Here is a 14231-nt window from a genome sequence, read left to right on the forward strand (position 1 = left end):
AATTTTTCAAGTTTCTCCCCATGACTGACGGGAACATTAGGCATAGTAGTACTTGTACTTACCATTCGTCTAATTATATTAAATATACAAACCACGAGTCAAATTACAGTAATTATAACAATAACAATAATAATTAAATAATTAATACTATAGTAAAGCGGATTCTGTCTTGAGATTATTGTCCAAAATATGGTTTAAGTATACCATATACTATAGTACTATTTATTTTAATATTATGTAAAAATATAATGTTTATATATATAATTATTATAAAATAATAATCTATATATATATAATTACTTATAATATATAGTTTAATACAATAAAATAAAATAAAAAACTATAAATAAAGTAACCTGATTAAAAGTCGAGACTAGAATTTGATTCTATGTCCTTAAGACAGATTCGTCCCGCTATGGTACAAACGGATTCAGTGGCGTCTATCTCCCAGAATACAACGACTTGTCTTCCTTCGGTTGTAGTACTGCAAACCAAAGGAATAGGCGAACCGGCTTGGTGTAGTACTCTCTGACTCAAAGTCGGACTCGAACTCACTGACTAAGGCTCGAACCCACAGACAATTATAGAAGAAGAAAGAAGGAAGAAGATAATTCAGAAAGAGAAGAATGATTTTCTGAATTGGTATGATAGCAAATGACCCCAAAGGAAGGGTATTTATAGAAAGCGAAGTGCTTTTTCGGGTATGGGTGCAACCATGGGTCATGTTGGTTCAGTACAAGTTGCAACCCTTTAGAAATAAATGCAACTCTTTGGAAAACAGATGCAATCCTTTGGAAGAAAAAAATAAAATAAAATAAAATAAAAAATAACTAACTTTTAATTTAAATTCAAAAATCAACCACCCATTTAAATAAGCTCAGCCCAAAAATAAAGGCCCAATCCAAAATTCCATTTAGTAAAAAGAATAATCGGACCTTACAATTACGCCCAAGCCCAAGCCCAAGCCCAAATTAAGCTTATTTAAATTTCAATTGGTTTCAACATTTTTTCTATGTAGGACAAATAATTCTCACATTTTGCATACCCATTTAGGCTTACCAAAATACCACACTTTGGAGCTAATTTCTCATTTAACCGGAAAAGGATTTGAGAAAGTAAATATACCACGTTCATCTCCTTGCGGAGAGAAATACACTCGTCTAAAGATCCGCAAAAAATTTTTAGCGGAATTTATTCCAAATCTCATCCAAAGTTTATGTTTTTAATATCCCCGTTTCCAACAAATTATTCATATTTGGATTCTCTGTTGAAATCTGATTATTTCATATTGTATAATTGGAATGTGGAGCTAAACAATTCAGGAAAAGAAAGTTGAGATTTGTTGTTGGCAAAAACAATGGCATAATTTTTTATTTGAAGTTTGCTTAAGGAATGCTGAATTTGGGTCGTAAGATAGATTCGTTGAATTTGGAGGCTGCATGTTTCTCATCTAAATTCTCGTAGGTTAATATTTCTTATTTTTTAGTTGTTTTTTTAAAAGTAAAATGTTTTGAAATAAAACCTTGTTATTTTGAATTTGCTTTTTTAATATCACATCTTCACATGTTTGTCTCTTCATAGGCAAAAGATGCACTAAAACGGGTTAAAGTGGGTTAACCTGCTTATGACCCGTCCCTTTGACCTTTGACCCATTCATGACCCACCATTGGTGTGTTGATAATGAGTAATTAGTCCATTTATGACCCGCCCATTCAATACCTGCCCGAAAATCACCCAATTGTCATCCCTAAATGGAGTTAATGAAATATTTTCTGAAACTTTGTTATTCCTCTCTTTCCACAAATGATACTTTCCAAGTATTAAACTACTACTGCTTCCAATTTGTTCGGTTTGGTTTCAATTCCAGTTGCAAAATAAAGGAATCATGCTGTTCGATATCCATTGAACCGTAAATTTATAAATACTTAAAATTTAAATCTTTCACTTACAATATATATCACTAAAATTTTGTTTTTAACTTAGAAAATATATCACTAGAATTAAGTTTTTGGTACATTAGTGTTAATCTTGTGTGTCTGTATATATATACTCTTATTGATTAGGTAAATGAGTTCTGAACTTTGAATTGTCTGAGAAATGACATAAGCCGAAAATACTATACTATATAAGTCAATCAAGGGCTTACAAGTTATTTTGAGTTTTTTATTATAAAATAATAATAATAAAATGTCCTAAAACATTCTACCAGCATTTAAACATCCAAAAATATTAATTACAGAAAATGTTTTAATTCAAAACTTAAACGAAATTGAAATCTTATTTTCTTTTTTCTTTTCTTTTCTTTTTTCTTTTAATTCTTTTCTTGGAGAAAAGTACACGAAGAAAAATTTACTGGCCCAAAGTATTAAATATGAAACAACAATTTTATAGCTTATTGGATTAATATAGATAATAGACATGGCCCAAAATTGTGATTATTTGTTAAAGAGGTTGTAATTGAGTAATAATTTTAAATTGTCATTCTATTTAACCTGTGGAACACACATACAAAATTAATAATAGTAAAATAATTAAAAAATTATTAAGAATCAAATCGAACTAAACTGATATTTCACATTCGATTTTAAGTTTTAATGATTCTGATTTTAATTTTAATTTAATTTGAAACCATGTCAAATCGAACCCTGTGCACTAGAATTATAGTCTGGTGTACAGTGTTCTAAGTGTAAACAGCCGACATATTTTACTCTTTCTTTTTCTTTTTCTTTTTTTCTCCAAACATATTTTAATCCACTTTACTCCAACAGAGCTCATTGGACAGGGCCCACTGGATTTTCAATAAGTAAAGATGCAGTAATAAGAAACTGGGGGACCCACTGGAAATAGAAGACGAACACACAAACCATGGAATTTCTCCTCCTTCAGAAATTCAAAGCAAATAGTGGCTTTTCTGAGTGGAGGAGATTCTTGACAAGAAAGGGGAGGTCAACAAGGAGTAATTATTGAATACCGGAATACGGTACTCGGGGTTTTTCAATCCTTGGATGTGGTGAGGCATATTATTACATTTATAATTTAATGACTCTCACTATTTCGGGTACCGTATTATTGAGATATTCAATAATTTCTCGTCTACAAGTCCTCAAGGGCCATGGGATGGTAGGACCATGTGGGACCAGCCCCTAAGGACCCATCACCAGTGTCACCGAGGCTTTCCTCACTGATACAAGCCCCCTCATAAGATCAACCTCGGTGTGGTACATATATTTCTTTCATCACTCTTACAAAATGTTTGTTAAAGTATTTGTTAATTCACTCCAAACTTGGATCATTCGCTCAACACAATCCAACAAATTACCATATTATAAAAACAAGGGACGAGTGTATTAAAGTCAAGCAAAAGTCTAAACGCGTCAATATTGAGTATTAAAAAAATGTCTCTGATTTGAAAATTAGTCCGTGAAAGAACATTATATAGATTATCCAATTAACCAACGATATTAATTTGTTTCCACCTGACATGCATAAGTAATGCAAAAATATATTAAAACCAAATCAAAGATTTGAAGTCAAAGCATGGCATTGGATAAACAAATAATTGTGTCTATCTCCTAATTCTTGTGTCATTAATTTGTTTAAGCTCCAGAGAAAACTTCGTTAGAAACAACTTGGTCAAATGAATTACTGTTTGGCGTTAAAAAATTTTAAAAAAAATTAAAAAAAAAGTATTATTTGCAAATATATAGTAATATATAATGTGTGTGTGTGTTTGTGTATATAAGTTGAAACCGGGTTACCTGAAGCTCATTGCTTTCCTTTTCCATATTTTATTTTTATTTTTCCGGCATGCCAATCAACATCCATCGCAGATACATATTTTTCAAATTATCATTTTTTTGGGGATTAATTTATATATGTACACCTCATGCATGAATGCTTAGAATGGTTAATTCCTTAGTACTTTTCACTGGTAATCAATTCCGGCAATCCAAATTCACTTTTTGACGAGTCATGATCATTATATTAGAAGGAACAACAAAATCCTTGATTAAATTAATTAGTTTGAGCAAATTCAATTTCAATGTATATTCTTTTTAGCAGCATATATAAAATTCCGGAAAAGAACTTGCCTTCCTAAAAACTAAATACTTTTTACAAAGCTGATTTTCTCTGTGTCATGCCAAAACTTTAATTATATAAAATTTTATTTTATATTTTTTAATATGAAATCGGTTAATGTTGCAAAATATTATCCTTAGATAATTAAGAATATATTACAAGAGAAACTTGAGAGAGCTATCTATATGTGTGTGTGGGTGTGGGTGTGGGTGTGTGTATATATATATATATCTGTGGCGTCGGTGCAATCTGACTTTTCCTGTAATCACTTCTTGTGATTAGATGTAGCATTATATATATATAATCCACATGTTATTATGGCTGACATTAGGTCCAAATAAATCTTATATTATATGAAACTGATATTTTAAAACTTCAGATTGTTTAGTGGTTGAGAGTTGTAGGTAGTTGGTACTTAATTCAAAATCAATCCAGAAAAATGTTCCTTGTTAGAGAATTCATTGACCATATGGTCCATATCAACACAGGGAATGGGTAGATTAAAATTCTTTAGACAAATTCTCCCTCTGATCTTGCTTAATGACTTGAAAGTGTCCTACAATTTGGTGGTACAATTTAACATTTTCCTTCCTGGATCTCTATGTATTTGAAAGAGCACAAGCCATTGCAGTCTTGCAGAAAACCGCGTCCTTACAGTGGCCAACTAGAGTTTTTCCCACAATATTGAGCAATAATCCCTCGAAAATTAATGATATTATTGATCTTAAAAAATTGTATGAACCAGCCGATCCTTAGTTTACTTGGAATATCAGACAACATTTCTGAACATGACTTGGCTCAATGTGCATTAGTGCCATAAAAGATGTGATTCAGTTGAGTCACTTTTACTAAATTAGAAGGCAAAATGAGGTTGGCTTAATTAGAAGGCAAAACAAGGTTGGCTTTATTAGAAGACATGTTTCTGAACATGTCTTGGCTCAATGTGCTTTAGTGCCATACAAGATCTGATTCACTTAAGTCACTTAAAGTAAATTAGAAGGCAAAACAATATTGGCTTAATTACTATGGTAATTATTGAAATTGAGTTAGGAACTTAGGCCTGCAACTTTGCAAGACTTGATCAAACAAGTTCAATATTTTGTCTCTTTTCTTGCACATATCAACTTGCCCTTTTGAGTTCATAATATCAAGCTTCTTAGAAATTGTATTGTTGGCTAAGTCTAAGGCCTAAAGTCCTACAAATATGTTACCCGAGTCTATGATTTTTTTTTTCCCCCTATAAATACACTTACCACCTTATTTGAATGGACAACACAAAGTAACACAGAGCACTACTAGCTATATATCCAATTTAATCAAAACTCATTAGAAATGGCTTCACATAGCTTCTTCTATCTCCATGCCCTAGTCTTGTTTGCTCTTGCAAGCACAGCCTTCTCATCCCCACTCTCTCCTTGTTACTATAACAAAGTCTGCCCCAACGCTTTGCCAACCATCAAGCAAGTTGTGGAGGATGCAGTGCAGAAAGAGCGACGTATGGGCGCTTCTTTAATGCGTCTGCACTTCCATGATTGTTTTGTTAATGTATGCTTACTCAATTTTTTCCTCCTTAAAAATTTCTCTTTTACTTGTGATGAAATATTCGTCATGAACTATCATTAATTAGTTGAATATTTTGGTCTAATTAATAGATTTGATCATGGTAATGCAGGGCTGTGATGCTTCAATTCTTCTAGACCCGACATCCACCATTGATAGTGAAAAGAACTCGATTCATAATGCAAATTCTGCTAGGGGATTTGAAGTCATTGACAAGATCAAATCGGAGGTAGACAAAGTTTGTGGAGGTCCAGTGGTCTCTTGTGCTGACATTTTGGCAGTTGCAGCTCGTGACTCTGTGGTCTTGGTGCGTTTAATTATCAAAATAATATTTTCTTAGTATTGTACTAATTAACCCCACAAATCAATGCTCAAATCTAATTTATAAGCTTCAAGGCCTTAGACCACTACTAAATATATTAGTGCCCTTTGTTTCTGTTGTGATCATGTTCAAATATTAATGACGATGGGTAACAAATGATATAGAAGAACAGAGCTTGCACTACTTCTAGGACAGAGAAGTTTATTAATTACTTGAACATTTTGATTGTGATATTAAGTGCTAAAATATATATGTTATGTGATTCTTTATGTTAAAGAGATAAGTGCTTTTGTTTCTGCGGTGATCATGTTCAAATATTAATGATAATAATCTTAAAAGTATATATTGTTAACTAGTTGAACATTTTTGCTGCGATATTATGTGCTAAAACGTGTTACACACATTGTTGAATCTGTACCACAGCTAGGAGGACCAACATGGAAGGTGCAACTAGGGAGGAGAGACTCAACCACTGCAAACAGGACTGCAGCCGACAATGACATTCCAGCACCATCCATGGACCTTCCTGCACTTATCAACAACTTCAAGAAGCAAGGACTTGATGTCAAAGACCTAGTCGCGCTCTCCGGTGGTCACACCTTAGGGTTTGCTCAGTGCAGGGCCTTCAGGGACCGCATTTACAATGACACCAACATTGACACTGCATTTGCTGGCCAGCGTCGGTCCACATGTCCACGCAGCAGCCCATCCGGCGACTCCAACCTTGCTACTCTTGACCCCACAGCTGCGCTCTTTGACACCAAGTACTACTCCAACTTGGTGAAGAAGAAGGGGCTTCTACATTCTGATCAGGCACTGTTTAATGGTGGTGAAACTGATGGACTGGTGAAGAGCTATGTCACAAATGCTGGTGCTTTCTCGACAGACTTTACAAACTCTATGATCAAAATGGGTAACATAAAGCCATTAACTGGGAAGAAAGGTCAGATTAGGTTGAACTGTAAGATGGTGAACTAAAAATGGTTGGAGCTGCTGACACAGTCTATATATATTTTTATTCTTTTTTGTAACCAATAAAACTGGTTGATTTTTAAATTTTTTTTTTTTTTCAAGAAATTATTCAAGAAACATTGTGTTGTGAAATAAAGAGTCTTCCCTCCGTATCTTCCAATGGGAAGCAGATGGAAGAGATGGTTAATTTTACCTAAACATTTATGTGAGGAATTGTTCAAAGTGAAATGCAATAAATTTATATGAAAATATTGTATCAAATTGTCAGCCTTTTCCTAGTTGCTATATTTCTTAGAGATGGTTTACCTAAACATTTGTGTGAGGAATTTTTCAAAGTGAAATGCAATAAATTTATATGAAAATGTTGTATCAAATTGCAGCCTTTTCCTAGTTGCTATATTTCTTAGAGATGGTTTACCTAAACATTTGTGAGAGGAATTGTTCAAAGTGAGATGCAATAAATTTATATGAAATTGTATCAAATTGTCATCCTTTTCCTAGTTGGTATATTTATTTACGTATATATATATGCATTCATTAGCATATTTTGCGAAGTTTATTTAAGATGCCATTACTGAAACCAATCTTGTAACTAGTAGTCCTTTTGGTCAGAAAGAAAAATATTGAAAAGTGAGAGTAACAGAATGTACAAGGAATGAATAAGATGAAAAATTTACAAGAAGGTATTTTTTTTTTTTTTTAAAGTTCAATTTCATATATAAGTAAGTAAATATACGGCCCATAAAGGGAGAAAGAAAAAATGGATTAGGCCCAGCTAACCCACACAATACATCTGCTTCTCCACAAGGGGAAAAGCCCAGCCCAGAGTTTTGCTAAACATTCCGGTCAAGACTGTAGAAGCAGAGCTTCGTCTCAAACAATCAAATCAGAAGGCTTTGATGGTGGACGAGTAACAGAGGGAGGAAGCTCCCATTCATTGGCAAGTCGACTGTTTGGTGGAGAATCAATGAGAGAACATGTCAACAGCTTCAACCTGACTGGTTCAAGAGTTTTCTGCAGGACAGAATTAGCACTGAGGTATTTCTCCTTGAAAGATTCTTCTATTTCTTTCGGTCCAAATGTGGTAGACAATCGATGCAAGGCCAAGCTTTGAAGCTGATTTGCAGTGGTCATTTTTGTTTCCTTTCCAGTGGTGTGAGCACCATGCAACCAAGTCTTGTCAAGATGGAGGGAGAATGTGGAATCCGCAACGTGCTTGAAGAAATATCCGTAAGGGTTTAACAAATGAGCATTTGAAGAACAAGTGATCACTAGAGTACCTTTTTTTCTGTTATTTTTGGTTGGATGAATGACAAATAATTGAATAAGCTCTTCGTCTGTGCTGTAGATAAGGGTGCACAAAAAAGCATTGGAGCCGGTAGAAACGGAAATTTGTTCGGTTTGGTTTGCAAAATAAAGAATCATAATGTTCCATATCCATTGAACTGTAAATTTATGAATACTTAGAATTTCAATCTTTCACTTACAAAATATATTACTAGAATTTTGTTTTTCACTTAAAAAAATATATCACTAGAATTAAGTTTTTGGAACATTAGTGTTAATCTTGTGTGTCTGTATATATACTCTTATTAATTAGGTAATAGATAGGCAGATGATTTTGTCAGATTAATTTGACAGAATACACATGGCAGTCCAGGTAAGCAATTTTAACAATTAAAAAAAGGAAAGAAAATAGAAAGAGAAACAACATACGAGTCCGCAGATTCATCTTTCCCAGACTGTCAAGTTCTAGGCTAAATTCTTCTCTTCTGATAATTATCAAATATCTCCCTCTTCGTTTCATCACTTCAAATAATATTTCTTACCATCTTAACTTGAAGAGAGAAAGAACTTTTAATTACCAAAAAAAAAAATCTTTTTTGGAAGGTAAATATGTGTATTTATATGTTTGATTATATTGTTATTCACAGTCTATAAAAAAATTTCAAAGAGATATTAGAGAGAGAAATACAATGAAAAAAAGAAAGAAATGAGAGAGAAGAGGCCTAGCTGGACCGGCCACGTAATTTCTGCCAAAGTAATTAGTCAAATACTTCAATTGAAATATCATTTTCCTTAGGTAAATGAGTTCTAAACTTTGAATTGTCTGATAAACGACTTAAGCCGCAAATACTGTAATATTTAAGTCAATCAAGGGCTTACAAGTTATTTTGAGTTTTTTTTTTAATATAAAAATAATAATCATAATAATAAAAATTCCTTAAACAGTCTACCAGCATTTAAACATCCAAAAATATTAATTACAGAAAATGTTTTAATTCAAAACTAAAACGAAATCGAAATCTTTTTTTTTTTTTTTTTTTTTTTTTTTTGGAGAAACGTACACGAAGAAATAGGTACTGGCCCAACGTATTAAATCAAAATTTTATAGCTTATTGGATTAATATAGATAATAGACCTGGCCCAAAATTGTGATTATTTGTTAAAGGGGTTGTAATTGAGTAATAATTTTAAATTGTCATTCTATTTGATTTTAATTTAATAAAAATTATTAGAATTAGTTCGCTTTAATGTGAAACCGTGTCGAGCCTTGTCAACCAAGTTGGCAAGAATTCTAGTATGGTGTAAACGGCCGACATATTTTAATCACTTTAGTCCAACACAACGAGCCCATTGGACAGGGCCCACTGGATTTTTAATAAGGAAAAGATGCAGCAATATGAAACTGGGGGAGAACCCACTGAAAATAGAAGACGAACACAGAAACCATGGAAGAATATTTCTCCTCCTCCTTCAGAAATTCAAAGCAAATAGTGGGTTTTCTGAGCTTAGAACAACAACAGCTTGTCGCAGATCGCTGTAACTCAACACCCAGAAGCAACATCATCATCATCGTTCATCATGTGGAGGAGATTCTTGACAAAGAAGTGCATGTCAACAAGCAGGGCCGTTGGATGGTGGGACCATGTGGGACCAGCCCCTAAGGACCCCATCACCAGTGTCACCGAGGCTTTCCTCGCTGATACAAGCCCTCACAAGATCAACCTCGGTGTGGTACATACATTTCTTTCATCACTCCATTTGTTTACCACTTCTTTAATTGCTACAAAATGTTTGTCAAAGTATTCATCATATATGTACTTAAATATTTTTATGTGTTGATTGTTGGTTTTAGGGAGCTTATAGGGATGATGAAGGGAAACCAGTTGTTCTTCAATGCGTCCGAAATGCAGAGGCCGAGATTGCTGGTACCGACTTCCTGTGAGTCTCATTTGTTTCAATTCTCTCCCATTAATCACCATATGTCAATTATTTTGTATTATTTAGATATGCCCATTTCTGATCACAAGTCACTATATGAGTTTATTTGATCAATTGTCATATTTTTTTATATGTTGTATTTATTAATTTCTTTGCTCTAGATTCATGAGTTTGCAATCATCAATAGTCAAAGGAAACTTTCTTTCTTTCTTTAAGAAAGGTTTTGGTGTAACATAAATTTCCCTTGCATTTTTTTAAATTGTTTCTCTATTTTTGCTCCTTCAGTGATTGGACTTATTATCTTCATTTGTAAGATTGGGTTTAATTTCCCTGGAATCATGATCACTATTCTTAAACCACAGATGAAAGTTTGAAACTAATTATACATAGGATCTCACTATCTCTATCTATTAAACACTCACATTTCTAAATCTAATAATTAACCTTTTTTTTTTCGACCTGTAAATCTAATAATTAACTTGATGCTATAGCTTGTACTATGAGTGGGAATTCTATGCCCCATCCTCCCTCCCCTCGAATATTATTAAATATGTTCAATTTTGATGCTCTGAGAGGCAATGGCAGGGAGTCAGTTTCCACTGCAGTCAGTTCAAATCTAGTTGAGGAGAGTGTTAAATTGGTTTACGGAAAGAATACAGATGTTGTGAGAGAAGGAAGGTTTGCTGGAGTCCAAGCTCTCTCAGGCACTGGCGCATGTCGCCTCTTTGCCGAGTTCCAGAGGCGTCTTTATCCTGAATCAGCAATGTATCTACCTGATCCGACTTGGTCGAAGTAAAGCCCTTTCCAACTTCTTTAATTTAATTTCCATGTTGTTTGTCATATACATTCTTTTCTCACTGAGATACCCTCGTGTCCATTGCACAGCCACCACAACATTTGGAGAGATGCCCAAGTTTCACAGAATACCTTCCGCTACTACCGTCCTGAGTCTAGGGGACTACACTTTTCAGCACTCATGGATGATGTTAAGGTGAGTTTAGTTGTATGCCATATGCACAGGTCAAGGAAGGAAATTGTTTAACAATTTAGAGGAGATTTCATGCTTATTCTTATATTCTACCACCCCATGTTGTATTACTCAAACAGACAAATAGGTGATTTGCAGGAACCAGCTTGTCTCCCCCCCCCCCCCCCCCCCCCCCCCCCCCTCCCCATGTAGAACCACTGCCTTTGACAGCTTCCTTTTTGACAATGCAACTATCAAATGGTCAAAAATCATCCATTAAGGGCTGAATGTTTTAGTTTGGCGTTTTTAAGGTAATTATTCATTTTAAATGTGTTATTGGAACCAAAAAACAAAAAACAAAAATGCAACCATGCATATGCATCATCCTAAGGGAAGATGAAGTAACAAATGTGATCATAAGCAATACTATAATATATTCTAAATCAGTGATATATTAGCGTTCCTACCTTTGCATTTGCAATTGTATTTTACCCCGTGACTATGGTGTCAAAGAAACTGATTAACCACATTCTTTTCTCTTTCATTTGGTCGTTTTTTGTAGAATGCCCCGGATCGTTCTTTTTTCTTATTCCATCCTTGTGCTCACAACCCAACTGGGGTTGACCCTACTGAGGAGCAATGGAAAGAAATCTCATATAAGTGCAAGGTAAAATTTGAGGCAAATGGTGTTCTACATCATTTTTTGCTTACTATTAATTCCAGCTTTGATTGCTTACAGGAGAAAAACCACTTCCCCTTCTTTGACATGGCTTATCAAGGTTTCGCTAGTGGAGATCTTGACAAGGATGCCAAGGCAATCCGGATTTTTCTTGAAGATGGACATTTAGTAGGCTGTGCTCAATCTTTTGCAAAGAACATGGGATTATACGGACATCGTGTGGGTTGTCTCGGGTAGCAAATATTATTGTCTCATGTGATGTATATACTAGAAACTTGACGGAACAGACCTTTTTTTTTTTGCATCCTTAAGAGAGATCACTTGGCAAAAGCATACACATCCTGCATCTGTTGCTTCTAGATTTTTTTTTTTTTTCACCATTGCATCCTGAATGTACTGGTTATTTCACCAAAGTTATGGCGTTCAAAACCTACAACTGTCCAAAGATTTGCATGTGACCAGGTTTTTCTTATGAATTTTCAGCTTTTCTTATTCCCTTTAAATTTTCAGTGTTCTTTGTGCGGATTCAAAGCAAGCAATTGCCGTCAAAAGTCAGCTGCAACAGATTGTTAGGGCAATGTACAGCAGCCCTCCTGTTCATGGCATATTACTGGTCTCCACAATCTTGAATGATCAAGATTTGAAGGCGCTTTGGCAAGAAGAAGTCAAGGTATTTATTCTCTTTCTTACCCCCTCCCTATATCCTTGTTTCAATATTTGTTTTCTGATGTCTCTTCCTATCACATACCCTTGTTCCAAGGTCATGGCAGACCGCATTATCAGAATGAGAGCCACATTACGTCAGAGTCTTGAGAAATTGGATTCTCCTCTCAACTGGGAGCACATAACTAACCAGGTCAGTAGTTTTATGGTTGAAGTTTTGTTACAGATGGCTTCAGAGTGTGCACGACCATTTCACCTGTTAGAAGCCTATTAATCAACAAAACCGCAGGTTGGCATGTTTTGCTTTTCTGGGTTATCACCTGAACAAGTTGATGAGCTTGCAAAGGAGTACCATGTCTACATGACCCATGATGGTCGCATAAGGTAATTTGACATATAAATTGACCATTAACTTACTTTAATTACCTTTTATAAACCAATTTTCTACTTTTTTTGTGTTTGAAAAACATAATATATACCCCAAAATCCCTAGGAAATTCAGCTTTGGAAGCCCCTATCACCATGTGTGTGTGTGTGTGTGTGTATATTTATGGTTATCATCCAATTTTTCTAGTTTAAAGTGGCTATATACCACGCTTTCCTTTGATGCCCCTAATAACTGCAATCTCATATTTTACATTGCAAAAAAATGTTTTTTCTTTTCCCTTTTCTTTCTCTCTGTTCCTTTTCCATTTCCGGAACAGGCAATGAGACTGAAATTGCATTTTTGGCAGCATGGCAGGAGTAACCACAAGCAATGTGAATTACTTGGCAAAGGCAATACATGAGATCACAAAATCTAGTCGAGAGGCTTAAATTCGTTGCATAGACAGCAAGTCATATATGAACAATTTTTACATGATGTTCTGTTTTAACAAAATGTAATTGCTCAGGGGATTAAAAGAAAGGCCCCTTAATACATATGTTTTATATTGAGACTTTTGGCGGAAAATGGGATGTGCATTGTACCACTTAGACAAAGTCAATTTATTGGAATTTGAATTTTATGACTTCAGAGTAAAGAATCAGTTGTGAATTCATTGACATTTTTTTGATATGTTATAATTCGCTGATCTAAAGGAGGAACAGGGCACTAGATTGTTTTGAAACATATCCTAATGACCTACGAAAACCCTAACCACCATTGTTGATTTGATTAGAATGCTGACCTTTTTCGATTAAAAAACTGAAATGCCCCTTTGCTGAATGGATCGCAAATACTTGGAATCTCCCCAAGTCAATCTTTGATGCAAGCAAGAACAAACCCTTCCTCTCTCTCTCCCACCTAACCAAGCTCTCTGTGTCCATTGGAATGTCAGGTAAGGTAGTTGTAGTAGTTTTCTTTTATTGGTCTCTGTTTGGGCCTTGTATTTGATGGGCTCTTTTCAATCGTTTTGCCTTTGGGTTTGTGGTATAAGAATTTTTTTTTTTTTTTTTTTTTTGATAAAGTATACAGACGTCCCTGAGGTTTGGGCAAGAACAGGCAGATGAAACTTGTTAAGTTTGATATAGTAAATAAAGTGTAAAATAAAGGCACTCCGTCCAATGGTAATGAATTAATATTTTTGCCCTTTGACTTTTATATGGATCAATGTGAATATTAAAATTACCTTTTTAACCCCTCTCTCTCTCTCTATATATATATATATATTAATAATTTGTATATACACATATATATAATCAACGAAGAAGACGGCGCGTCCTTTACCTCGGTGCCGACGGTGGCTTGCTCCTCGCCGGCTCATGATTCTTGTACAGAGCTT

General features: G+C 34.5%; 2 protein-coding genes across 2 annotated transcripts; both read left to right on the plus strand.

Moving 5' to 3' along the window:
* Positions 1–5297: 5297 nt before the first annotated feature.
* LOC132315077 (peroxidase 2-like) lies at positions 5298–7039 on the plus strand. Its single transcript, XM_059813834.1, has 3 exons — positions 5298–5625; positions 5753–5947; positions 6386–7039. The coding sequence occupies exons 1-3, from the start codon at positions 5413–5415 to the stop codon at positions 6938–6940; spliced, it is 963 nt and encodes a 320-aa protein (XP_059669817.1). The 5' UTR covers positions 5298–5412; the 3' UTR covers positions 6941–7039.
* Positions 7040–9640: 2601 nt separating this feature from the next.
* Positions 9641–13475, plus strand: LOC132315078 (aspartate aminotransferase, mitochondrial-like). Its single transcript, XM_059813835.1, has 10 exons — positions 9641–9952; positions 10074–10159; positions 10745–10951; positions 11045–11150; positions 11689–11793; positions 11866–12038; positions 12316–12475; positions 12566–12661; positions 12758–12852; positions 13203–13475. Exons 1-10 carry the CDS (start codon positions 9800–9802, stop codon positions 13282–13284), a joined length of 1263 nt encoding a protein of 420 aa, XP_059669818.1. The 5' UTR covers positions 9641–9799; the 3' UTR covers positions 13285–13475.
* Positions 13476–14231: the final 756 nt, after the last annotated feature.

The sequence above is a fragment of the Cornus florida genome, unplaced genomic scaffold (assembly GCF_030987335.1).
Source record: "Cornus florida cultivar Cherokee Brave unplaced genomic scaffold, ASM3098733v1 CherokeeBrave_3.0.0_Hap2_Chr06, whole genome shotgun sequence".
NCBI classification, from domain to species: domain Eukaryota; kingdom Viridiplantae; phylum Streptophyta; class Magnoliopsida; order Cornales; family Cornaceae; genus Cornus; species Cornus florida.

Excerpts from the sequence above, each read along its gene's own strand:
- LOC132315077 (XM_059813834.1), top strand. The coding sequence starts at position 5,413 with ATGGCTTCACATAGCTTCTTCTATCTCCATGCCCTAGTCTTGTTTGCT. Across the intron at positions 5,626-5,752 it reads TCCATGATTGTTTTGTTAAT|GGCTGTGATGCTTCAATTCT; the intron begins GTATGCTTACTC and ends ATGGTAATGCAG. Across the intron at positions 5,948-6,385 it reads CTCGTGACTCTGTGGTCTTG|CTAGGAGGACCAACATGGAA; the intron begins GTGCGTTTAATT and ends TCTGTACCACAG.
- LOC132315078 (XM_059813835.1), top strand. The coding sequence starts at position 9,800 with ATGTGGAGGAGATTCTTGACAAAGAAGTGCATGTCAACAAGCAGGGCC. Across the intron at positions 12,476-12,565 it reads TTTGGCAAGAAGAAGTCAAG|GTCATGGCAGACCGCATTAT; the intron begins GTATTTATTCTC and ends CCTTGTTCCAAG. Across the intron at positions 12,662-12,757 it reads GGGAGCACATAACTAACCAG|GTTGGCATGTTTTGCTTTTC; the intron begins GTCAGTAGTTTT and ends ACAAAACCGCAG.